The sequence below is a fragment of the Rhinoraja longicauda genome, chromosome 36 (assembly GCF_053455715.1).
Source record: "Rhinoraja longicauda isolate Sanriku21f chromosome 36, sRhiLon1.1, whole genome shotgun sequence".
Classification (NCBI taxonomy): domain Eukaryota; kingdom Metazoa; phylum Chordata; class Chondrichthyes; order Rajiformes; family Arhynchobatidae; genus Rhinoraja; species Rhinoraja longicauda.
In genome coordinates, this window is record NC_135988.1 from 11,593,444 (window position 1) to 11,620,168 (window position 26,725).

Here is a 26,725-nt window from a genome sequence, read left to right on the forward strand (position 1 = left end):
CCACACCTTCACCACCCTCTGACTGAAAAAGTTCTTCCTCATCTCCGTTCTAAATGGCCTATAAGGTGAAAGTTTAATGGAGATGTGTGGGGGATGTTATTTTACACAGAGAGTGGTGGGGGCCTGGAGCGCATTGCTGTGCGTGGTGGAGGCAGATGCGATAGTGGGGTTTAGGAGGGTTTTACAGGGGTACATGGAAGTGTAGGGTGTAGAGGTATATGCATCATGGACAGGCAGATGAGACCAACTTGGCATTGTGTTCGGCACAAACTTTGAGCATCGAAGGGCCGTGTTCCCGTGCTGTAGTATTCTATGTTCTATAAGACCCGCAGTGATGTACAGACACCCCAATGTTTCATTCTAAGACACAGGAGACCACAGACGCTGGTATCCAGAGCATAAAACAAACTGCTGGAGGAACTCAGCCTGTCAGGCAGCATCTATGGAGACCAAAAGATAGTCAACGTTTCGGGTTAAGTCCCAGCATCGGTTGTAACACAAACTGTGCACCCTGGTTAGTGGACTCTGGTTATTTTTTCACGCTCTTTAGATTTTTTTTTTAGATTTAGAGACACAGCGCGGAAACAGGCCCTTCGGCCCATCGGGTCCGTGCCGACCAGCGATCCCTGCACACTAACACTATCCTGCATCCACTAGGGACAATTTTTACATTTTACCCAGTCAATTAACCTACATACCTGTACGTCTTTGGAGTGTGGGAGGAAACCGAAGATCTCGGAGAAAACCCACGCAGGTCACGGGGAGAACAGACAAACTCCGTACAGACAGCACCCGTAGTCGGGATCGAACCTGAGTCTCCGGCGCTGCATTCGCTGTAAGGCGGCAACTCTACCGTTGCGCCACCGTGCCACTTGTGCAAGGCATGACTGTACCCGTGTAGAGTATGATCTGACCAGCTAGTATACCAAGAAAGTCTTCTGCTATGTCTCAGTGCTCAGTAGGGTTGCCAACTTCCTCACTCCCAGATAAGGGACAAGGTGATGTCACCGCCCCGCGTCCCACGCGACCTCACCCAGCCATCGTGCTCCCGTTCCACCAATGGCGGCCTCAACCTCCGTTAGGCGGTGCCTGGGCCTGCACTGTTCGGGACTACAGCGGTCTCTGGGCCGACAGTGTCTGGGCCTACAGCGCCGTTCGGGCCTAATACGGGACAAGGGCGGTCCCGTACGAGACAAACCAATTCAGCCCAAAATACGGGATGTCCTGGCTAATACGGGACAATTGGCAACCCTAGGGCACAGTCACGGAGTCATGTAGCACCGAGCCAGTCCTTTGGCCCACCTTTTCCCATACCGACTGACCAAGATGCCCCATCTGCAGTAGTCCCACCTTGTTATTAAACGAGTATATGTTCCCTCCTTCAATCCCAAAGGATACGAGGAGGAATTTATTTAGCCAGAGGGTGGTGAATCTGTGGAATTCATTGGCATGGATGGCTGTGGAAACCAAGTCGGTGGATGTTTTTAAGGCGGGGAATGACAGACTCTTGACTAGTAAGAGTGTCAGGGGTTATGGGGAGAAAGCAGGAGAATGCGTTTGAGAGGGGAAGATAGATCAGCCACGATTGAATGGCGGAGTGGACTTGACGGGCCAAAAGGCCTAAATGTGCGCCTAGAAATTATGAACACTCTTCCCTGCCTCTGAAGGCCTTGACAGCCCTGCTCCTGCAAAGGGATTGCCGCAAGGCAAGGCTGCCCAGATTTAGAGGCATCGACCGAGCTCAGCCTGTGGTGAAAAGGGGAAGCAATCTTTCAATTAAAATAATGACAAGCTGTGCAGCAGGAAGTTGTGTGCCTAGTTTTCAGACAGACGTCGGTTTAGATCAGATCAAATCAGTTTAGTTTAGTTTTTGTTTAGTTTCGAGATACAGCACGAAAACAGGCCCTTCGGCCCACCAAGTCGGCAAAGACTAGCCATCCCTGCACATTAACACTATCCTGCACACACTAGGGACAATTTATACTTATTCCAAACCAATTATCTTACAAACCTGTACGTCTTTGGAGTGTGGGAGGAAACCGGAGATCCCGGAGAAAACCCACGCGGGTCACGGGGAGAACGTACAAACTCCGTACAGACAGCGCCCGTGGTCGGGATCGAACCTGAGTCTCCGGCGCTGCATTCGCTGTAAGGCGGCAACTCTACCCCCTGCGCCACCCTAACAACTCAGTTGTTGGTCAACAACTCAGCTCTCGGGTCAGTGGATGAATCACCGAAGACAGACACACAATAAAGCTGGAGTAACTCAGCGGGTCAGTGGGCATCTCTGGAGCGAAGCAATGGGTGACGTTTCGGGGTCGAGACCCTTCTTCAGACTGCTAGTCAGGGGAAAGGGGAAGGTGAGATTTAGTCGGTGAGATGGGAGAGATAGAGAACAGATAAATGAAAGATATGGAATAAAAAGTAACGATGTTAAAGAAAACAGGCCATTGTTTTTCTTCTGTGGGCTAGGTGAAAACGAGTTATAGATAATGAGACTCAACAAGACGACTTCAGTCTGAAGAAGGGTCTCGACCCGAAACGTCACCCATTCCTTCTCTCCTGAGATGCTGCCTGACCCGCTGAGTTACTCTAGCATTTTGTGAATAAATCGACTTCGTTAGTACAATGACTTGGGTGGGGGAGGGGTGGAGAGAGAGGGGATGCAAGGGTTACTTGATGTTAGAGATTCATAGCTCTGGGTTATAAGTTGTCCACGTGAAATATGAGGTGCTGTTCCTCCAATTTGAGTTTGGTCTCACTCAAACGCAAATTGGACGTTTGAACCAGCATCTGCAGTTCCTTCCTGCACAGATGAATCACTGCGACACGTTTCATTGTAATTCTTGTTCTTGGTTTGTGGTAGCCACGGCCATGCCTGTGTCTATCTCCGTCCCCGATTACCTCAGAACAGCGGGGCAGTGAAGCACCAACCACATTTCAGTCTGAAGTCACAGGCCACAAGAGTCATGCGGCACCGAAACAGCCCATTGAACCCAACACGTCCGTGCTGGGCATGATGGCAAACACATCTGCCCACGTTTGACCCACATCTCCCAGTCTGGAGAAGGGTCTCGACCCCGAAACGTCACCTATTCCCTCTCTCCAGAGACGCTGCCTGACCCGCTGAGCTACTCTGGCATTGTGCGTCTGCATGCCCTCTAGAGGTTCTTGTATAGACTTTGGAGATGCCGCGTGGAAACAGGCCCGCCGAGCTGGCGCCGACAGGCGATAACCCCGTACACTAGCACCATCCCACACGCTTGCGACATTTACGCTTAACCGAAGTCAATTATCCCCCAAACCTGCACCACTTTGGAATGTGAGAGGAAACCGGAGCACCCGGAGAAAACCCACGCGGTCACGGGGGGAGCGTCCAAACTCCGTACAGACAGCACCCGTGGTCAAGGGTCAAACCTGGGTCTCTGACGCCGTGAGTCTTGCAGAATGGGTCTCAACATCAAAACGTCATCTGTGCAGGAAGCAACCGAAGATGGTGGTTTACAAGCTTGGCAGCTTACAACCCAGCGGTACGAACATTGGTTTCTCTCATTTCAAGTAACCCTTGCATTGCTGGCCTGGGTCCCTGGCTCAGGAAGGCAGCAACTCTGCCGCTGCGCCACCGTGCCGCCCACTGGATGGGTAGATGCAAGGGGGAACAATGTGGGAAGATCAATGTGGGAACAATCAGGGAAGAGATCGTTGTGCAACGTATAAGATAATTATTGAAACGTATAAGATAATTAGGGGATTGGACACATTAGAGGCAGGAAACATGTTCCCAATGTTGGGGGAGTCCAGAACAAGGGGCCATTTAGAACGGAGATGAGGAAGAACTTTTTCAGTCAGAGAGTGGTGAAGGTGTGGAATTCTCTGCCTCAGAAGGCAGTGGAGGCCAGTTCATTGGATGCTTTCAAGAGAGAGCTGGATAGAGCTCTTAAGGATAGCGGAGTGAGGGGGTATGGGGAGAAGGCAGGAACGGGGTACTGATTGAGAGTGATCAGCCATGATCGCATTGAATGGTGGTGCTGGCTCGAAGGGCTGAATGGCCTACTCCTGCACCTATTGTCTATTGTCTATTGAAGCAAACACGTTGGACAAAGCTTCCACGGTTCTCTATAAACCTAGGACAGAGTCCTTGGGAATAAGGGGCCAGCATTTGAGACTGAGATGTGGAATTTCTTTGGTTAGGTTCAGAATTCTCTCCCCCATTGCAACGTGGTTGGTCAGTCATCGTGTTCAGATGCTTGGGTACGGAGGCATTGGGCAGACTGGGGATCAGATGTGGCCTCATTGTTACTGGAGTTGCCTCAAGGAGTTGTATTAGATTTCTTGCATCCAGGCGCACACATCTTCGTGAGGCGGCCAGCTGCTAGCTGAAGCCTGGTTGTTGCGACAGCGGAGCTTTTGTCAGCAGCTGTCCAGTCAATGATCTGCTTGATGCCAAGCTTTCATTAGACCCACAGGCAGTGATGAGAAGTCAGAGCCAGAAGGCCTGTGCGTCCTGAGGTGTCCCGCTGCGTTACTGCCCTTCCGTTCTCTCTCCCAGCCTGCCTCACTGCAGATGTTGGCAGTGGCTTCACCCGTGCAAGCAGCGCAGGGGAGAGATTTGAGTATGTTTTAGTTTCAGAGATGCCGTGTGTAAACGGGCCCCTTCGGCCCACCGAGTCCGCACCGACCAGCGACTCCTGCATAATAACACTATCCTACACGTGCAGGGGACAATTTAAATTTGCACCAAGCCAATGAGGCCAGTTCATTGGCTATATTTAAGAGGGAGTTAGATGTGGCCCTTGTGGCTAAAGGGATCAGGGGTATGGAGAGAAGGCAGGTACGGGTTACTGAGCTGGATGATCAGCCATGTTCATATTGAATGGCGGTGCAGGCTCGAAGGGCCGAATGGCCTACTCCTGCACCTATTTTCTATGTTTCTATGTTTCTATGTCACGTGGGGCGCGGGGCGATGACGTCACCCTTTTATCCTGTATTTGGGAGTGAGGAAGTTGGCAACCTGACCTTAACATGCCATCACCTTCACCTGACCTTAACATGCCATCACCTTTATGTCAAAATGGGGATTGCCCGCGTACGTTTCTGAGGCCATCAGCAACTGGTTTGTCTGCATTTTATTTCCAGTAACGTGGTTTATGAGAACAGCAACTGTTCCAATAACCCGGTGATGCGGGGATATCGTGCCAGTAGTAGCATCTGTAAATCCCTCAGCTGCACAGCAAGTCAGTGTGAACCTGTGCCTAGGACTAGGTGGGGGGGTTCATGTCCATTGTCATGAGATCGAGTCAAGAGTCTTCTATCGTCAAAGATGGACACAAAATGCTGGAGTAACTCAGCGGGTCAGGCAGCATCTGCGGACAGGAAATGTCACCTATTATTTTTTCTCCAGAGATGCTGCCTGACCCGCTGGGTTACTCCAGCCTTTTGTGTCTATTTTTGGTAAATGCAAGTTCCTTTTCATAACATTGTGTTCTGATTATCATATCATCATATCATATATATACAGCCGGAAACAGGCCTTTTCGGCCCTCCAAGTCCGTGCCGCCCAGTGATCCCCGTACATTAACACTATCCTACACCCACTAGGGACAATTTTTACATTTACCCAGCCAATTAACCTACATACCTGTACGTCTTTGGAGTGTGGGAGGAAACCGAAGATCTCGGAGAAAACCCACGCAGGTCACGGGGAGAACGTACAAACTCCTTACAGTGCAGCACCCGTAGTCAGGATCGAACCTGAGTCTCCGGCGCTGCATTCGCTGTAAAGCAGCAACTCTACCGCTGCGCTACCGTGCCGCCCATTGTCGTATGTACCAAACCGGAACGACGAAGTTTGTACAGAAAGATTTGTAAAGACAAAGACAGACGCAAAATGCTGGAGTAACTCAGCGGGACAGGCAGCATCTCTGGAGAGAAGGAATGGGTGACGTTTCAGGTCGAGACCCTTCGTCTACGACCATGTTTTAACCCTCTGTGATTCCTCCTGCTCTAAGACACTGTGCAGTTTTGGTCTCCAAATTTGAGGAAGGATATTCCAGCTATTGAGGGCGTGCATCGTAGGTTTACTAGGTTAATTCCCGGAATGGTGGGACTGTCATATGTTAAAAGACTGGAGCGACTAGGCTTGTATACACTGGAATTTAGAAGGATGAGAGGGGATCTTATCAAAACGTATAAGATTATTAAGGGGTTGGACACGTTAGAGGCAGGAAACATGTTCCCAATGTTGGGGGAGTCCAGAACAAGGGGCCACAGTTTAAGAATAAGGGGTAGGCCATTTAGAACGGAGATGAGGAAAAACTTTTTCAGTCAGAGAGTTGTGAATCTGGAATTCTCTGCCTCAGAAGGCAGTGGAGGCCAATTCTCTGAATGCATTCAAGAGAGAGCTAGATAGAGCTCTTAAGGATAGCGGAGTCAGGGGGTATGGGGAGAAGGCAGGAACGGGGTACTGATTGAGAATGATCAGCCATGATCACATTGAATGGCGGTGCTGGCTCGAAGGGCCGAATGGCCTCCTCCTGCACCTATTGTCTATTGTCTAAGACCACGTTTTAACGCCCGTCCCTTCTCTCCAGAGATGCTGCCTGTCCCGCCGAGTTACTCCAGCATTTTGTGTCTGTCTTCGGTTTAAACCGGCATCTGCAGTTCCTTCCTACAGAGTTGTAAAGGCTGTACTCAATAGGTAATATAAGGAACAAAACAAAAAAATGGAAGTGTGAAAAATGAACAAGCCCAACTTATTGTAAAAGCACAACAAAGTCCCAAGTGCAACGCAGGCCGTTTGGAGTTTAGTCGGAGGTCGGAAAGAGAGTGGAGGGAAGTTTAGTTTAGAAACTTTCAGCAGCGCAGGTCGCCTCTGGGGACAGAAACCGAGTCAACATTTCAAATTGTTCGCAAAAGGTCCTTTCCCACAGAGGCTGCCTGACCAGCTGAATAATTCCAGCGTTTCCTGGTGTCGTGTCAGACTTCCTGCAACTCCAGGTTTTTTGGGGGGGTTATTTACACGAGGAAATGGACTTCCGATTAATCCACATCGGAAAGGTGATAAGGTCATAAGTGATGATAGGCACAAAAAGCTGGAGTAACTCAGCGGGACAGGCAGCATCTCTGGAGAGAAGGGACGGGTGTTGTTTCGGGTCGAGACCCTTCTTCCGACACAGTGGTTGGTCGGCGTGGGCAAGTTGGACGGAAGGTCCTGCTCACTTGCTGCGTGACTCTATGCCATCTAGTTACACAAGGAACAAAAGTCACAGCAGATGATGGAATCCTGAGCAAAACACACAGTGCTGGAGTAACTCAGTGGGTCAGGCAGCATCTCAGGAAGAAGGGGATGGGTGATCTTTCAGGAGAGGGGCCCTTCTTTACATTTGGTTGTCGCGTACATGTAAAGAAAAATCCATTGCCAGCCAATTATCCACCCCACCCCCCCTCACTTTGCCCCGTTTCCTTGCAACTGTGTGTTGTCACCAATTCATTCCCTCGAAAGCTATCAAAGTGGTTCATGATTTTGAAGATCTCTATTACATAGAAACATAGAAAATAGGTGCAGGAGTAGGCCATTCGGCCCTTCGAGCCTGCACCGCCATTCAATATGATCATGGCTGATCATCCAACTCAGTATCCCGTACCTGCCTTCTCTCCATACCCCCTGATCCCTTTAGCCACAAGGGCCACATCTAACTCCCTCTTAAATATAGCCAATGAACTGGCCTCAACTACCTTCTGTGGCAGAGAATTCCACAGATTCACCACTCTCTGTGTGAAAAAAAACTTCCTCATCTCGGTCCTAAAAGAATTCTCCTTTATCCTTAAACTGTGACCCCTTGTTCTGGACTTCCCCAACATCGGGAACAATCTTCCTGCATCTAGCCTGTCCAACCTCTTAAGAATTTTGTAAGTTTCTATAAGATCCCCCCTCAATCTTCTAAATTCCAGCGAGTACAAGCCGAGTCTATCCAGTCTTTCTTCATGTGAAAGTTTAAATCTCGTAAACCTGTTCTACCGTTGTCTGGTGCAGTCTCTCCACATCTATGGCCATGTCCGTCTCACAACCCAACTGACTCGTCCACGGTCCAACTTTTTTAGTTTAGTTTAGAGGTACAGCGTGGAAGAACAGCCCCTTCGGCCCATCGAGTCCGTGCCGACCAGTGATGCTGCCTGACCCGCTGAGTTACTCCAGCACTTTGGGTCCTTTTGTGTATTAACCAGCGTCTGCAGTTCATTGTTTCTCCTGGCCCTTTTAATCCCCGCACATTAACACTATCCTACACACACTGAAGGACAATTTTACAATTTAATATTTTTATACCAAGCCAATTAACCTACAAACCTGCACGTCTTTGGAGTGTGGGAGGAAACCGAAGATCTCAGAGAAAACCCATGGGGAGAACGTACAAACTCCGTACAGACAGCACCCGTAGTCGGGATGGAACCCGGGTCTCTGGCGCTGCAAGGTAGTAGCTCAACTGCTATGCCCCTGCCTGTGGTGCGTGTGTGTGAAGCTTGCAAACCAAGCCTGGCTCACTCCAGTTGAGGCTGGGAGAATGAGATTGGCAAATGCCAGCTCCCATTCTGTTGTTAGGTCTCTCCAGTCAATACTGGGAACCAGTCCCATTGTCTCCCTTGTGCTTTTTGGCATTCTGAACATCCTTATTTACACAAACTGGCCCGTCCAAATACAGGGCCTCTTCTGGCACTCGCTTTTGACGTTAAAGTCATTGGGGATATTTTTCCACGTCCTGGGCAAAGGTTCCTACCGGTGAAGATGTTGTACTGGTGTGAAGCCATTGGTGGAGCGGGAGCACGTGGCCGCTGGCTGGGTGAGGTCACGTGGGGCGCAGAGGGCGGTGACGTCACCCTTTGTCCCTTATTCTGGAGTGAGGAAGTTGGCAACCCTAGTTACCGCAGACTAGTTGAAACCACACTGTTGTTCAACATAGGAATGGAGTGTTGCTGTTACTAGGTGGTGGCAGAAGGCCTGGCAGTGTGGTTAATGCCACATAATGTCATGAGGAATAGGTTGTAGAATTAGGCCATTCGGCCCATCAAGTCTACTCTGCCATTCAATCATGGGTGGTCTATTTCTCCCCCCGGACCCCAATCAGGGGCGGCACGGAGGCTGGCGTCTGCTAATCTCATTCTTCCAGCCTCCACTGCAAGGAACCGCGCTAAATGTTATTCCCCTTATTGTGTATCTGCACTCTGTGGAAGGCTCGACAGTAATCATGTGTTGGCTTTCCGCTGACTCGTTAGAATGCCATCAAAGCTTTTCACTGTACCTCGGTTCACACGACGATAAACGAAACTCATCTCAGCTCAACCTAACGCAATGTACTGCAGAAAGGTGTGAAGGTACCCACCTGGGTGCAGATAGCAGAAAAGCAGATTTTTTGTTGTTAAACAGTGAATGAATTGGGTATCGTTGATGGTCAAAGGGACCGAGGCATGCGCTCGTACACCGTGGGCGGTCACGGTGGCGCAGCGGTAGAGTTGCTGCCTTACAGCGAATGCAGCGCCGGAGACCCGGGTTTGATCCCGACTACGGACGCTGTCTGTACGGAGTTTGCACGTTCTCCCCGTGACCTGCGTGGGTTTTCTCCGAGATCTTCGGTTTCCTCCCACGCTCCAAAGACGTGCAGGTGTGTAGGTTAATTGGCCGGGTAAATGTTTAAAAAAAATTGTCCCTAGTGTGTGTAGGATAGTGTTAGTGTGCGGGGATCGCTGGGCGGCACGGACCCGGTGGGCCGAAGGGCCTGTTTCCGCGCTGTATCTCTAAGCGTGAAATTAAAGTGACGAGTGCAAAGTCCAGAATTAGCGATGTGCAAAGATTGGAGATGTTAGTCTCTCCAGAGACACTGCCCGTCCTGCTGAGTTACTCCAGCATTTTGTGTCTATCTTACGTGTAAACCAGCATCTGCCATCCCTTCCCACACATCATACATCAGACTCTGGGGATGTTTGAACTGTCTTTTTCCTCTCTCCCCCCTCTCTCCCCCCTCTCTCCCCCCTCTCTCCCCCCTCTCTCCCCCCTCTCTCCCCCCTCTCTCCCCCCTCTCTCCCCCCTCTCTCCCCCCTCTCTCCCCCCTCTCTCCCCCCTCTCTCCCCCCTCTCTCCCCCCTCTCTCCCCCCTCTCTCCCCCCTCTCTCCCCCCTCTCTCCCCCCTCTCTCCCCCCTCTCTCCCCCCTCTCTCCCCCCTCTCTCCCCCCTCTCTCCCCCCTCTCTCCCCCCTCTCTCCCCCCTCTCTCCCCCCTCTCTCCCCCCTCTCTCCCCCCTCTCTCCCCCCTCTCTCCCCCCTCTCTCCCCCCTCTCTCCCCCCTCTCTCCCCCCTCTCTCCCCCCTCTCTCCCCCCTCTCTCCCCCCTCTCTCCCCCTCTCTCCCCCTCTCTCCCCCCTCTCTCCCCCCTCTCTCCCCCCTCTCTCCCCCCTCTCTCCCCCCTCTCTCCCCCCTCTCTCCCCCCTCCCTCCCCCTCCCTCCCCCCTCCCTCCCCCCTCCCTCCCCCCTCCCTCCCCCTCTCCCCCCCCCTCTCCCCCCCTCTCCCCCCCTCTCCCCCCCTCTCCCCTCCTCTCCCCCCCTCTCCCCCCCCTCTCCCCCCCCTCTCCCCCCCCTCTCTCCCCCCTCTCTCCCCCCTCTCTCCCCCCTCTCTCCCCCCTCTCTCCCCCCTCTCTCCCCCCTCTCTCTCCCCCCCTCTCTCCCCCCTCCCTCCTATTCAATCTTTTCCCTTTCACCCTAAACCTATGTCTTCTGGTCCTCGATTCACCTACTCTGGCCAAGAGACTGTGCATCTACCCGATCTATTCCTCTCATGATTTTGTACACCTCTATAAGTTCACCCCTCATCCTCCTGCGCTCCAAGGGACAGAGTCCCAGCCTGCTCAACGTCTGCCCACAGCTCCGACCCTCCAGTCCTGGTGGCAATATCCTCGTCAATCTTCTCTGCACCCTTTCCAGCTCGACAACATCTTCCCTACAAAGGTGGAGAAATGAAAAACGAGCTTCGGCGCTTGCAGACCTGTGAGTGCTTTTACGCGTTGTGTTTAAATGGGCGGGATTCCCTTCTCTTGCAGCGCTGAAGGAGGCGAGGCGTTTCCCTCGAAGCCCCGGGTCTTCAACTACACCACCCTGCGTCTGGACGAGGGTGCAGAGGTGCTGTACGTCGGTGCTCGAGAGGCCATCTTCGCTCTCTGGATGGAGGACATTACGGTGGAGGTGAAAGAAGCGGTGAGTGAACCCTGAGCCTAGAGTCTCGACAGCCTGTCTTGGTGACACCATTAACGTCTGGTTGTGTGTGGGGGGGCGGCACGGTGGCGCAGCGGTAGAGTTGCTGCCTTACAGCGAATGCAGCGCCGGAGACTCGGGTTCGATCCTGACTACGGGCGCCGTCTGTACGGAGTTTGTACGTTCTCCCCGTGACCTGCGTGGGTTTTCTCCGAGATCTTCGGTTTCCTCCCACACTCCAAAGACGTGCAGGCATGTAGGTTAATTGGCTGGGCGAATGTTCAAATTGTCCCTAGTGTGTGTAGGATAGTGTTAGTTTGCGGGGATCGCTGGGCGGCGCGGACTCGGTGGGCCGAAGGGCCTGTTTCCGCGCTGTATCTCTAGATCTAAAAATCTAAATCTACACATGGTTGCCAACTGTCCCGTATTAGCTGGGACATCCCGTATTTTGGGCTAAATTGCAGCGGTCAAACTGACCGGGACCGCAGCACTTAATCCGTGTTAAGAAGGGTTGCCAACTTCCTCACTAAGGGACAAAGGGTGAAGTCACCGCCCCATGTGACCTCGCCCAGCCAGCGGCCATTGGTGGAGCGGGAGCACGTGGCCGCTGGCTGGGCGAGGTCACGTGGGTCCCGTATTTGGGAGTGAGGAGTTTGGCAAACCCTACGTGCCCAGAGATGATCCTTTTGTCACCTTGCCTGTTTGTCTGCTGTGGAGAATGAGTGCTGTGATCAGTGCAGCGGATGTTATTCAAGAAGATCAATGGTGTTAAATTACGGCTAAATCCATCTTCGGTTCCTCTGCGCTCTCTCGCTGTCAGGTTGCGGTGAGAATATCCGGCCGATTGTCGTGTTTAATTTCAGTGACGTCGGCTCGAATTTGAGGGCACTGCTGGCGTGGCCTTGCCCAGTTTAGCTTAGTTTAGTTTAGAGACAGGCCCTTCGGCCCAGCGAGCCCCGTACACCAATGCGATCCCGCACACGCACTGGGGGACAACCTACGATTTTACTGAAGCCAATTAACCCACAAACCTGTACGTCTTTGGAGTGTGGGAGGAAACCGGAGCCAATTTAGCCTACAGACCTGCGCGTCTTTGGAGTGTGGGAGGAAACCGGAGCACCCGGAGAAAACCCACGCAGGTCACGGGGAGAACGTACAGACTCCGTACAGACAGCCCCCGCGGTCAGGTAGCGCAGGAAAATAACTGCAGATGCTGGTACAAATCGAAGGTATCACAAAATGTTGGAGTAACTCAGCGGGTCAGGCAGCATCTCCGGAGAGAAGGAACGGGTGACGTTTTCGGGACGAGACCCTTCTTCGGACTGAAGAAGGGTGTCGACCTGAAACATCATCCGTTCCTTCTCTCCAGAGATGCTGCCTGACCTGCTGAGTTACTCCAGCATTTTTTGCACCCGTAGTCAGGATGGAACCCGGGTCTCTGGCGCTGTGAGGCAGCAACTCTACCGCTGCGCCACCGTGCCGCCATTACAGGAGGTGCGCACCAACACGATGCCGTGGGGTTCAGCTTGAACGAGCATTGACACAGTGTGGACTTGTGGGGTTTACCTTCCTGAAGCCAGGATTAGCTTCATATTCATGTCCAGATGTTTTCCCTTGGTGGAGCTGCAGATGCTAGAATATTAATTAAGGGCGGTCACGGTGGCGCAGCGGTAGAGTTGCTGCCTTACACCCCCTCGCAACGCCAGAGACCCGGGTTCGATCCCGACTACGGGTGCTGTCTGTACGGAGTTTGCACGTTCTCCCCGTGACCGCGTGGGTTTTCTCCGAGATCTTCGGTTTCCTCCCACACTCCAAAGACATGCAGGTTTTGTAGGTTAATTGGCTATGGTTTGTACAAAAACTGTAAACTAAACTAAAATTGAGAAGAACACAAAGTGCTGGAGGAACTCAGCAGATCAGGCTGCATCCGAAGAGAGAATGGACAGGCGACATTTCGGGCCGGGACTGAAGAACGGTCCCAACCCGAAACATCGTCTGTCCTTTACCTCCACAGATGCTGCCTGACCTGCCGAGATCTTCCGGCACTTTGTGCCTAGCACAGCAGGCAGTGAAGAAAGCCAATGGAATGTTGGCCTTCATAACAAGAGGAGTTGAGTATAGGAGCAAAGAGGTCCTTCTGCAGTTGTACAGGGCCCTAGTGAGACCGCACCTGGAGTACAGTGTGCAGTTGTGGTCTCCAAATTTGAGGAAGGATATTCTTGCTATTGAGGGCGTGCAGCGTAGGTTTACTAGGTTGATTCCCAGAATGGCGGGACTGTCGTAGACTGGAGCGACTAGGCTTGTATGCACTGGAATTTAGAAGGATGAGAGGGGATCTTTCGAAACATATAAGATTATTAAGGGGTTGGACACGTTAGAGGCAGGAAACATGTTCCCAATGTTGGGGGAGTCCAGAACAAGGGGCCACAGTTTAAGAATAAGGGGTAGGCCATTTAGGAAACACGTTTTCAGTCAGAGAGTTGTGAATCTGTGGAATTCACTGCCTCAGAAGGCAGTGGAGGCCAATTCTCTGAATGCATTCAAGAGAGAGTTAGGTAGAGCTCTTAAGGATAGCGGAGTCAGGGGGTATGGGGAGAAGGCAGGAACGGGGTACTGATTGAGAATGATCAGCCATGATCACATTGAATGGCGGTGCTGGCTCGAAGGGCCGAATGGCCTCCTCCTGCACCTATTGTCTATTGTCTATTGCTCATTTCCCCCTGGGTGCTGCTTAACCTCCCGTTCTCCCCGTGACCGCGCGAGGGTTTCCTCCGGGTGCTCCGGTTTCCTCCCACATCCCAAAGTCGTGCGGGTTTGTGGGTCGATTGGGCCTTGGTAAAATTCTCCCGTGTGTGGGGGGAGTGGATGAGAATGTGGGGCATCACAGAACGAGCGTGAACGGGCAATCCGCTGGCTGGCGCGGACCCGGCGGGCCGAAGGGCCTGTCTCCACGCTGTATCCCCTGAAGTCTACAGCCACCACAGTATCTGGCAGCGTGCAAGTAAAGCAAAAAGTGTAGGGAAAAACTGCAGGTGCCGGGGCGGTTTAAATCGAAGGCCGACGCAAAATGCTGGAGTAACTCAGCGGGACAGGCAGCATCTGTGGAGAGAAGGAATGGGTGACGTTTCGGGTCGAGACCCTCCTTCAGACTAAAGCACAATGTATATCTGGGTGGGGGGGGGGGTCACTTTAACTGTGTAGGACATTTTTTTGTCTGATGGAGGGTCTCGACCCATTCCTTCTCTCCCGAGATGCTGCCTGTCCCGCTGAGTTATTCCAGCTTGTTGTGCCTGTCTGGGACCACTTTAACTGTCTTGTCTACGCTTCTGCACTGGAACAGATCGTGTGGAACGCCCCGAGGGAGAAAAAGATGGATTGTGTTCAGAAGGGGAAGAACAACCAGGTTGGTGTCTCGTCGGCTGGCGGGGGTGGTGTTGTGGGCTGCACAGAGCGTGCGGTAAACGGATGACAGCGCAGGGTCAGGGTGGGGTGGGGTGGGCTCTCAGCGCTGGAGCACAGTGTTGCAGCCTGCACTGTGACACAGTGAGGGCTCCCTGCGTGCTCCCCCTCCCCACTGGCGTTCCTGCCAAGCTCTGAGGCACGCCTGCCATCTCCCATTACAGCGGGAGGGCGCACAATGCAACGGGAACGATAGCAGCCCACCTGCCCCGTCTGCCTCCAGAGAGAGAGAGTGGGATTGTAGCTCTTCGGTGATTCCACCCCTCATCTGCACACTCCACAGCACGCAACTAAAAGGGCCAGCTCCATGTTTGGGGGGAGTCCAGAACCAGGGGTCCCACAGTTTAAGAATCAGGGGTCGGCCATTTAGGACTAAGATGAGGAAATACTTCTTCACCCAGAGAGTTGTGAGAGTTGTGAATCCCAATGTTGGGGGAGTCCAGAACCAGGGGCCACAGTTTAAGAATAAGGGGTAAGGCCATTTAGGAAAAACGTTTTCACCCAGAGAGTTGTTAATCTGTGGAATTCTCTGCCGCAGAAGGCAGTGGAGGCCAATACACTGGATGTTTTCAAGAGAGAGGAGTTGGATAGAGCTCTTAGGGCTAACGGAATCAAGGGGCATGGGGGGAAAAAGCAGGAATGGGGCACTGATTGTGGATGATCAGCCATGATCACATTGAATGGCGGTGCTGGCTCAAAGGCCTACTCCTGCACCTAGTTTCTATGTTTCTATAAACCACCAGCATTGTGGAGCTAGTCCTCGTTTGGGCAGGGCTGGTCAGGGGTGTTTTTGTGCTGACTAAACTCCAGCCCCTGTTATCTAATCCCCTCCCTCACCCACATAGGCCGCAACACAACCATAGAAACATAGAAACATAGAAAATAGGTGCAGGAGTAGGCCATTCGGCCCTTCGAGCCTGCACCGCCATTCAATATGATCATGGCTGATCATCCAGCTCAGTAACCTGTACCTGCCTTCTCTCCATACCCCCTGATCCCTTTAGCAAAAAGGGCCACATCTAACTCCCTCTTAATATAGCCAATGAACTGGCCTCAACTACCTTCTGTGGCAGAGAATTCCACAGACTCACCACTCTCTGTGTGAAGAAATGTTTTCTCATCTCGGTCCTAAAAGACTTCCCCCTTATCCTTAAGCTGTGACCCCTGGTTCTGGACTCCCCCAACATCGGGAACAATCTTCCTGCATCTAGCCTGTCCAACCTCTTAAGAATTTTGTAAGTTTCTATAAGATCCCCCCTCAATCTTCTAAATTCCAGCGAGTACAAGCCGAGTCTATCCAGTCTTTCTTCATGTGAAAGTTTAAATCTCGTAAACCTGTTCTACCGTTGTACTATCATAATCATACTTTATCAGCCGAGTGTGTTTTGCAACATACGAGGAACTTCATTTGCCATACAGTCATAACAATAAAAAGCAACGGGACACGCAGAATATATTTTAACACGAACATCCACCACAATGACTCCTCCACATTCCTCACTGTGATGGAAGGCGGAAAAACGTTCAATCTCTTCCCTTCGTTGTCCTCCAGCGGTCTGGGGCCTCTAACCTTCCGTTGACCGGGCGATCTTGACTCCCGTAGCTGGCGGTGGGCTTTCCTCGTCGGGGCGATCAAGTTCGTGTAAGGGGGAGGGATTTTTTAATGTAACTCAAGCCGAAGATAAGACGCAGAGTGCTGGAGTAACTCAGCGGGTCAGGCAGCATCTCTGTGGATAGGGGACGTTTCGGGTCGGGACCAGTCTCCTCCAGACTGCCTGACTCCAGAGACGCTGCCTGCCCCGCCGAGTTCCTCCAGCACTTTGTGTCTTGTCTTCGGCATCGACCAGCATCTGCGGTTCCCTTTCGTGACTTACTGAGGAAATGGGCTTTTCCTGCTTTCTCTCCGCTCCTAGACCGATTGCTTCAATTACATCCGCTTCCTGCAAAGCTTCAACAGCACTCACCTGTACACCTGCGGCACCTACGCCTTCCAGCCCAGATGCACGTATATCGTAAGTACCCTCGCCGGGGCGAGAATGCGCAGCCATTACGAAAGGGCCGTGCCCTTCCTCCCCTCTTGCAGAGTCATAGAGTGACACAGCATGGAGACAGGCCATTCGGCCCAACTTGCCCACACCGGCCAACACGTCCCAGCTACACTAGTCCCACCCGCCTGCGTTTGGTCCACGTCCCTCTAAACCTGTCCTGTCCACATACCTGTCCTTAACTGCAAAGGTAGAGTTGTAGTTTGCCAGACTCGTTCCCGTCCGCACCTCTCCTCTGCTCCCAATGTTCCTTCCGACATTCCCTCTGGTCCAACGTCTTTCCCGTCCTCTCCCAGTCCCGACATAACGGGATATTGTGGGAACACCGGTCATTATTAGCCTGACCAGCTGGTGGTTCATTCCAGAGAACTGAGGAAAACATTGAGAAGGGTCTCGACCCGAAACGTCATCCATTCCTTCTCTCCAGAGAAGCTGCCTGTCCCGCTAAGTTACTCCAGCTTTTTGTGTCTATCTTCGGTTTAAAGCAGCACCTACACTCCCTTCCCACTCCAAAACATAGAACTAGTTTAGTTTAGAGATACAGCACAGAATCAGGCCCATCGGCCCACCGAGTCCGCGACGACCAGCGATCCCCGCACATTAGCACTATTGTACACACACGAGGGACAATTTACAATCTTTACCGAAGCCAATTGACCTACAAGCATGTACGTCTTTGGAGTGTGGGAGGAAACCGGAGCACCTGGAGAAAACCCACGAGGTCACAGGGAGAACGCACAAACTCCGTACAGACAGCACCCGTAGTCTGGATTGAACCCGGGTCTCTGGCGCTGTGAGGCAGCAACTCTACCACTGCGCCACCGTGCCACCCGCTGGTGTGCAGACGATCGTTGATGGGCCGAAGTGCCTGTTTCTATGCTGTATCTCACAACTAAACTTTGAACTACATCTAAACAACTCGACGACTCCAACGGTTCCAACGATTCACCTCCCTCTGCCTGAAGGATTCACCTCCCTCTGCATCTCAGTCCCGAATATGTGACTCCTTGTTTTAAGACTATAATCCTTGATTCCAGACACCCAGTCAGGGGGAAATGTTATTTCTGCATCAACGTTGCTAAGCCTCGTAAGAATGCTGCATGTTTCAATGGGATCGCTTCTCATTCTAAACCGGGTCTGTGGATCCACACTGCCTAGCTGTCAAGACCCGAAACCTCACCCATTCCTTCTCTCCAGAGATGCTGCCAGTCCCGCTGAGTTACTCCGGCATTTTGTGTCCGTCTTCTGCTCCGCCTTTCCCCGAAAACAAGGAGGAACATTCCACCTTGGGAATCAACCCGGTGAATCTTTGCTCCATCTATCACGGGTATATCCTTTGCTGGAGAATGAGGGGGGGGGGGGGCAGAGACCCGGGTTCGATCCAGACTATAGATGCTGTATGTACGGAGTTTGTACCTTCTCCCCGTGACCTCGTGGGTTATCTCCGGGTGCTCCGGTTTCCTCCAGACCTTCTGGCCCACTGCGTCTCCACCGACCAGCGATCACCCTGTACACCAGTCTTATCCAACACAACAGGGACAATTTACAATTTTACCCAAGCCAATTAACCTACAAACCTCTACGCCTTTGGAGTGTGGGAGGAAACCGAAGATCTCGGAGAAAACCCACACGGGTCACGGGGAGAGCGTACAAACTCCGTACGGACAGCGCCCGTAATCGAGATCGAACCCGGGTCTACGGCGCTGTAAGTGCTGTAAGGCAGCAACTCAACCGCTGCGCCACCGTGCCGAACTCTAGGGGTTCCCTCGGTGTTCAATAAGCAATCTCCTTATGGTGGGGGAGGGACTGAGGTGTTTGCTGTTGTACTTATTCTGAAGAGAGACACAAAATGCTGGAGTGCCTCAGCGGGACAGGCAGCATCTATGGAGAGAAGGAATGTGTGACGTTTCGGGTCGAGACCCTTCTGCAGACGTTCCTAAACTCACACCGAACCTTTATCTCTCCTTTTTCTTCTAGGACGTTAGAAATTTTACTTTGAACGTGGCAGCCATGGAGGGCGGGAAGGGAAAATGCCCCTACGACCCTGCCAAAGGTCACACGGGCCTGATTGTGGGTGAGTACCTCAATCCAAACTACCAGTCCCCTTGCACTCCAGCATTCCACCAAAACGAGACACAAAGTGCTGGAGTAACTCGGCGGTTCAGGCAGCATCATTGAAGAACATGGATAGTTGACGTTTCAGGTCACTTTTTACTTTTAGGACTTTAGAGTTTGTTTTAGAGATACAGCGTGGAAACAGGCCCTTCAGCCCATCAAGTCCGCACCGACCAGCGATCTCCCTGTACACTTGCTCTATTCTACACACTATTTACGGACTACTTACCGAAGCCAATTAACCTGCAAACCTGCACGTCTTTGGCATGCGGGAGGAGACCGGTGCACCCGGAGAAAACCCACGCGGTCACGGGGAGAATGTGCAGACCCCGTAAAGACAGGCACCCATGGTCAGGATCGAACACGGGTCTCTGTCGCTGTAAGGCAGCAGATCCACCCCTGGGCCACCGTGCCGCCCCAACACAAATGGCAGATAATGTGTTTCATCTGTAAACAACAGCAACTTTACTGCTTTGCCACCTCTTGCTGCCTCTTCTGCAGCCCTATCAGTCTGAAGAAGGTTCCCGACCTGAAACAACACCTCTCTACGTTCTCCAGAGATGCTGCCAGCCCGACAGAATTACTCCAGCACTTGGTGTGTTTTTTTGTGTGTAAACTGGCACCTGCAGTTGCTTGTATCTACATCTAGAGCTCCACCACTCTGCTCCTCGGCCACCAGGGCGGCCATTTTGTTTAGCCTCTTGCCCCCATCCTTGACGCTGTAAAAAAGGCCAATAGTTTGAATTCGCTCAACTGAGGTAAAAGTCACGACGCAAATGATCCACAAAATGCTGGGGTAACTCAGCGGGACAGGCAGCATCTCTGAAGAGAAGCAATGGGTGGCGTTTCGGGTCATAAGTGATAGGAGTCCAATGAGGCCATTCGGCCCTTCAAGTCTACTCCGCCATTCAATCATGGCTGATCTATCTCTCCCTCCTAACCCCATTCTCCTGCCTTCTCCCCATAACATCTGACACCCGTGCTAATCAAGAATTTATCTATCTCTGCCTTAAAAATATTCACTGACCTGACCTCTACAGCCTTTTGTGGCAGAGAATTCCACCGAATCACTACCCTCCAACTGAAGAAATTTCTCCTCATCTCCTTCCTAAAAGAACATCCTTTAATTCTGATGCGTTAGACCTGAAGAAGGGTCTCGAACCAAAACACCACCCATTCCTTCTATCCAGAGATGCTGCCCGTCCCACTGAGTCACTCCATCATTTTGTGGAGCTTTTGCGTCGCGACTTTTACCTCAGTTGAGCGAATTCAAACTATTGGCGTTTTTAATGCGTCGAGGTTGGGCCGAGAGGTTAAACAAAATGGCCGCCCCGGTGGCCGAACTACTCCAGCATCTTGTGTCTGTCTACGGTTTACACCATCATCTGCAATTCCTTCCCATACAAAGGTTCCGGTTTATGTGCCTTTGTGCACCCAACAGACACACATTGTTGCTTAGCAAATGACAAAAGAGACCACATGCTGGGCTGGATTCAGAAACGTGAAACTTTTGAGTTGTGACATAACAATAATGGTTCCGCTGTGTTCTGTTTGTTTTTGTTCAAGCTCAATTAAAGTGCTCTGATTTCCCTGGAAGCTAATTGCATCACCGTGTGGGGCATTGTGTGATTCAGACCGGAGGCCCTGTCCTCCAATCTGCCATCATTTTCGTGCCGAAGATAGGCACAAAAAAGCTGGAGTAACTCAGCAGGTCAGAGGGCACCTGCGGAGAGAAGGAACAGGTGAAGTTTCGGGTCGGGACCCTCCTTCACAGACCCTTGTTTTCATGCCGAGGAAAGAAAACTGCAGATGCTGGTTTAAATCGAAGGTGGACTCAAAATGCTGGAGTAACTCAGCGGGTCAGGCAGCATCTCTGGAGGGAAGGAATGGGTGGCGTTTCGGGTCGGGAAGGGTCTCGACCCGAAACGTCACCCATTCCTTCTCTCCCGAGATGCTGCCAGTCCCGCTGAGTTTCTCCAGCATTTTGTTTTCCACCTTGTTTTCATGCCGTTGGCTTCTGAAGTGGCGGGTAAAGGTGGGAGGGGCAGCAGAGACAGTTTCTATGCTGTTGGTCTCCCTGACTCGAGGCAGAGACTTTAGTCATAGAGTCACACAGCACGGAAACAGGCCCTTCAGCCCAGCTTGCCCATGCCGACCGACGACCCACCTGCCCGCATTTGGCCCCTATACCTCTAAACCTTCCCCTCTCCCGTGTTCCCGTCCAAATGTCTTTTAACTCCGAGCCCCGTAAGTTTTTAGGGCTAATGGGCGCCTCAAAAAAATGTAATCCTAATAATGGTGAACACAAGGCTCTCGTAACAAATTGGCTTCACTGCAGTCCATTGGGGGGGAAAGTTTGCCACCATTGCTTAGCTGGCGGACGTGTGAGTCCAAACTCACAGTAGCAAGCTACAAGGAGTTTATACCTCCTCCGTCCACTCCATCCAGGGTCCCCGACAGTCCTTTCAGGTGTGGCAGAGGTTCACCTGCACCTCCTCCAACCTCATCTACTGTATCTAATATATCGGCAAGATCAAGCGCAGATTGGGCGATCGTTTCGCCGGACACCTCCGCTCAGTCCGCCTTGGCCCACGCAATCTCCCAGTTGCCAAACATTTTAACTTCCCTTCCCATTCCCATTCCCACCTTTCTGTCCCTGGCCTCCTCCACTGTCAGAGTGAGGTCACTTGGGCAGCTTACAACTCAGTGGTATGAACGTTGATTTCCCTAATTTCAAGCATTCCTTCCACCCCCCACCCCCCCACCCCCACCCCCCATCCCCCACCCCCCATCCCCCACCCCCCACCCCCCATCCCCCATCCCCCATCCCCCATCCCCCATCCCTCACCCCCCACCCCCCACCCCCCACCCCCCATCCCCCATCCCCCACCCCCCATCCCCCACCCCCATCCCCCATCCCCCACCCCCCATCCCCCACCCCCCATCCCCCACCCCCCACCCCCCATCCCCCACCCCCATCCCCCACCCCCCATCCCCCACCCCCCATCCCCCATCCCCCACCCCCCACCCCTACTCTAGATTCCTTCTAGTTCCACTGTTTGCATTCTTGTATCCCTTTGTTATCACCTCTTCCCAGGCCAACAATGGGCCATTGTGGGCTCCGCCCTTCCTTAGATATCTGATGCTGGCCCTGATTTGTTCTGGCCTTTTCCTACCTCCTACCGTCTCCCTCTACGTTCAGTCTGGAAAAGGGTTCCACACCCATTCCTTTTTCTCCAGAGATGCTGCCTGACCCATTGAGTTACTCTAGCGCTTTGTGTCTATCTTCAAGCTACAAGAAGAGTTTAGTTTAGTTTAGTTTAGAGATACAGAGATACAGCGTGGAAACAGGCCCTTCGGCCCACCGGGTCCGTGCCGACCAGCGATCCCCGCACACTAACACTATCCTACACCCACTAGGGACAATTTTTACATTTTACCCAGCCAATTAACCGACAAACCTGCACGTCTTTGGAGTGCAGGAGGAAACCGAAGATCTCGGAGAAAACCCACGCAGGTCACGGGGAGAACGTACAAACTCCGTACAGACAGCACCGTAGTCGGGATCGAACCTGGGTCTCCGGCGCTGTATTGGCTGTAAGGCAGCAACTCAACCACTGTGCCACCGTGCCGCCCGAGAGGGTGGACATGGTTAGATTGCTGTATCTAGAGCGTCAGAGGTCAGGAGGGGACTCTCAGCATGGTTTGAAGACTAGTTCGGGCCATCAACGACAAGATGAGAGAAATCAAAGTCTTGCAGGATAAATGTTCCCGATGTTGGGGGAGTCCAGAACGGAGTTTGCATTTTCTCCCCGTGACCTGCGTGGGTTTTCTCCGAGATCTTCGGTTTCCTCCCACACTCCAAAGACGTACAGGTGTGTAGGTTAATTGACTGGGTAAAATGTAAAAATTGTCCCTAGTGTGTGTAGGATAGTGTTAATGTGCGGGGATCGCTGGGCGGCGCGGACTCGGTGGGCCGAAGGGCCTGTTTCCGCGCTGTGTCTCTAAAATCTAAATCTAAATCTAAAAGAACCTGGGGTCACAGTTTAAGAATAAGGGGTAGGCCATTTAGGACTGAGATGAGAAAAAACCTTTTCACCCAGAGAGTTGTGAATCTGTAAAATTCTGTGTCACAGAAGGCAGTGGAGGCCAATTCACTGGATGTATTGAAGAGAGAGATAGATATAGGTTTTAGCGCTAACAAAATCAAGGGATATGGGAAGAAAGCAGGGACTGATTGTGGATGATCAGACATGATCACAGTGAATGGCGGTGCTGGCTCAAAGGGCCGAATGGCCTACTCCTGCATCTATTGTCCATTGTCTATTGTCTGTTGTCTATTGCCTTACTGTGAAAGGATCAAGAGGCAGGCGAGCAGGGGCCGCTGACACTTGTGAGTTTGCATTAGCGTTGCAGTAGTGTTTATGTAGGAGTTATCCTGTCTGCCAGCCCCCGTTCCACTTCATTACCGCTGTAAGCTGACCTGTGCAAACAACCACTGCACGTTCCCAACAAAGGGCTCATCCCTCCCTCTCTCCCCCATCGCTCCCCATTCACCCTCCCCTCCTAAATCTTCCCTGTACACAAAGCCCCACTGACTGGAATAAATCAGCTCCACGGAGATTTCAACCGCATCAGCATAATCACCACGGGTGCCGTTAGAAAGGCCAGCATTTTACTGCCCGTTGCTAATTGCCATCGAGAAAATGGTGTCACCTCATTGAAACTCTGCAATCCCAACTTGAATTGTCATCACATTGAGCATAGATCAACAGTGCGGCTAAAGGGAAGGCCAGCATTTATTACCCGTTGCTAATTGCCATCGAGAAAATGGAGGGTTACCTCAAAGGTCGGCACGGTGGCACAGCGGTAGAGTTGCTGCCTTACAGCGCTAGGGTCCCGGGTTCAATCCCGACTGAGGGGACTGTCTGTATGTTCTGCCCGTGACCACGTGGGTTTTCTCCGAGATCTTCTGCTTTACTCCCATGCTGTAAAGACGTACAGGTTTGTAGGTTAATTGGCTTGGTATAAAATGTAAACTGTCTCCAGAGTGTGCGGGGTAGTGTTAGTGTGCGGGGATCGATGGTCGGTGCAGACTCGGTGGGCCGAAGGGCCTGTTTACGCGCTGTATCTCTGGACTAATCTGAACTAACCCATTGCATTCCCAACTTAAAACAGTAATCACATTGAACATAGTACAGAGTACTGCACAGGAAAGGCCAGTAGGAATTGTCCATTCCTAATTCCTTAGCGTTTGAGGCTCTCTGAAGGGGCGCTGTGAACTGTTTATGTATGTGCTGTTATGTTTGTGTGCCATTGTATGTTCGTTCTTAGTACCTGAACTGATGTACAGCACTTTGGTCAATGTGGGTTGTTTTTAAATGTGCTATACAAATAAAATTGACTTGGCTTGACTAATCACCCTTGAGAAACACTGCAGCCCCTAGTTCAATACCAACCATAGATAGACACAGCGGGTCAAGCAGCATCTCTGGGGGGAAGGAATAGGCGACGTTTCGGGTCGAGACCCTTCTTCAGACTGTGAGTCGGGGGCGAGGGAACCTATAGATATGAAAAGCCACTGACTCTCGGACTAGGGCGGTCACGGTGGCACAGCGGTAGAGTTGCTGCCTTACAGCGAATGCAGCGCCGGAGATCCCGACTACGGGCGCCGTCTGTACGGAGTTTGTACGTTCTCCCCGTGACCTGCGTGGGTTTTCTCCGAGATCTTCGGTTTCCCTCCACACTCCAAAGACGTACAGGTATGTAGGTTAATTGGCTGGGAAAATGTAAAAATTGTCCCTAGTGGGTGTAGGATAGTGTTAATGTGCGGGGATCGCTGGGCGGCGCTGACTCGGTGGGCCGAAGGGCCTGTTTCTGCGCTGTATCTCTAAAAATGGCTGTGGAGGCCAAGGCAATGGATATTTATACGGCAGAGATTGATTAGTACGGGTGTCAGGGGTTATGGGGAGAAGGCAGGAGAATGGGGTTGAGAGGGATAGAAAGATCAGCCATGATTGAATGGCGGAGTCGACTTGATGGGCCGAATGGCCTAATTCTGTTCCTGTAACTTATGGACGTGTCAGCGCTGATGAAGTCTGTGATCCCGATGGTTAAATGTGATGTTCTGCTGTGTGTTCTTCCACCAGATGGTGAGTTGTACTCTGCAACACTGAACGATTTCCGTGGCACCGAGCCCGTCATTCTGCGGAATCTGGGAAATCGCTACTCCATGAAGACCGAATATCTCGCCACCTGGCTGAACGGTAAGGGCTGGTGAAAATAGCTTCCTTCCTGCAAGGTCTTGCTGATCATCAAAATGGGCAACAGGATCGGCGGTGGCAGGGATAGCTTCTAAGGCCAGTATCGGGTCGGGGTGGGGCACGGTAGGCCCAGAGTGGACCTCCCTCCGCACTGTCACACCAAACTCCACCAGGGCAGGGCCAGCAAGGGTTCAGTATGGAGCAACGATGGGCAGCACGGTGGCGCAGCGGTAGAGTTGCTGCCTCGCAGCGCCAGAGACCCGGGTTGGATCCTGGCCTGTGTGGAGTCTGGACGTTCTCTCTGTGACCGCGTGGGTTTCTTCTGCGGCGATCCAATTCCCTTCCACATCCCAAAGACGTGAGGGTTTGCAGGCTGATCGGCCTCTGTAAAACGCCCCTAAAGTGTAGGGAGGGGATGTGAAATTGGGATAACGTAGGACTAGAGGGTGTGAGCTACAGGGAGAGGTTGAGTAGACTGGGTCTCTATTCCATGGAGCACAGGAGGATCAGGGGTGTGATCTTATAGAGGTGTACAAAATCATGAGATGAATAGATCGGGTAGATGCACAGAGTCTCTTGCCCAGAGTAGGGGAATCGAGGACCAGAGGGCATAGGTTCAAGGTGAGGGGGAAAAGATTTAATAGGATTCCGAGGGGAAACTTTTTCACAGTGGGTGTATGGAACAAGCTGCCAGAGGAGGTAGTTGAGGCTGGGACTATCCCATTGTTTAAGAAACAGTTAGACAGGTACATGGGCAGGACATGTTTGGAGGGATATGGACCAAGCGCAGGCAGGTGGGACTAGTGTAGCTATGACATGCTGGCCGGTGTGGGCAAGTTGGAACAAAGGGCCTGTGTCCACACTGTATCACTCTATGACTCTGTAACTGGTGTGAACCAATGGTCGACATGGACTCGGAGGGCCAAAGAGTCTGTTTCCATGCTGTGTAAATGTGTAAATGTAAAAATTGTCCCTAGTGGGTGTAGGATAGTGTTAATGTGCGGGGATCGCTGGGCGGCACGGACTTGGAGGGCCGAAAAGGCCTGTTTCCGGCTGTATATATATGATATGATAAACATTATTATCAAGTTTACCAGGATAGAGTTAACAATTTTGTTTTTACGTGACATGTAAGCAGATCGTACCGAACATGAGAACATAAGCTAGTGGAATAGAGAAAATAAACAGATGGAACATTGTTAGTTGTTCTGATAGAATTAGAACTGAGGTTGAGGGATTGGAACACTTGTAACAGTTGCAGATATGAAGTGAATCTCCTTCTGTGTTACCTAACCAAATGCGTGTGAGGTCAAATGCAAATTAGAGGAACAGCACCTCGTATTTGGCTTGGGCAGCTGGGCAGCTTACAAGCCAGCGATTGAATGTTGACTTCTCCAACTTCAAGTGATCCTTGCATCCCCCCTCTCTCTCCGTCCCTCCCCCACCCAAGGGGGAGTTGTACTAGTTTCACTGTGGTCCTGGTGAGATTAACGGTCTGTATAATTCGATGTCACCTAGCCACCTAGGCCAGCAATGTTCCGTGTCCCCACGGCCCGGGCGGCCGCCATTGGTGGAGCGGGAGCACGTGGGCCGCTGGCTGGGTGAGGTCACATG

General features: G+C 52.0%; 1 protein-coding gene across 1 annotated transcript in view; it reads left to right on the plus strand.

Moving 5' to 3' along the window:
• sema4c (sema domain, immunoglobulin domain (Ig), transmembrane domain (TM) and short cytoplasmic domain, (semaphorin) 4C) overlaps nucleotides 1–26,725 on the plus strand; it is a 100,033-nt gene that overhangs the window by 46,418 nt on the left and 26,890 nt on the right. Inside the window, 6 exon segments of the mRNA XM_078428942.1 lie at nucleotides 11,079–11,101; nucleotides 11,104–11,232; nucleotides 14,570–14,632; nucleotides 16,602–16,700; nucleotides 18,711–18,807; nucleotides 24,998–25,114. Coding sequence (XP_078285068.1) covers nucleotides 11,079–11,101; nucleotides 11,104–11,232; nucleotides 14,570–14,632; nucleotides 16,602–16,700; nucleotides 18,711–18,807; nucleotides 24,998–25,114 — 528 coding nt within the window.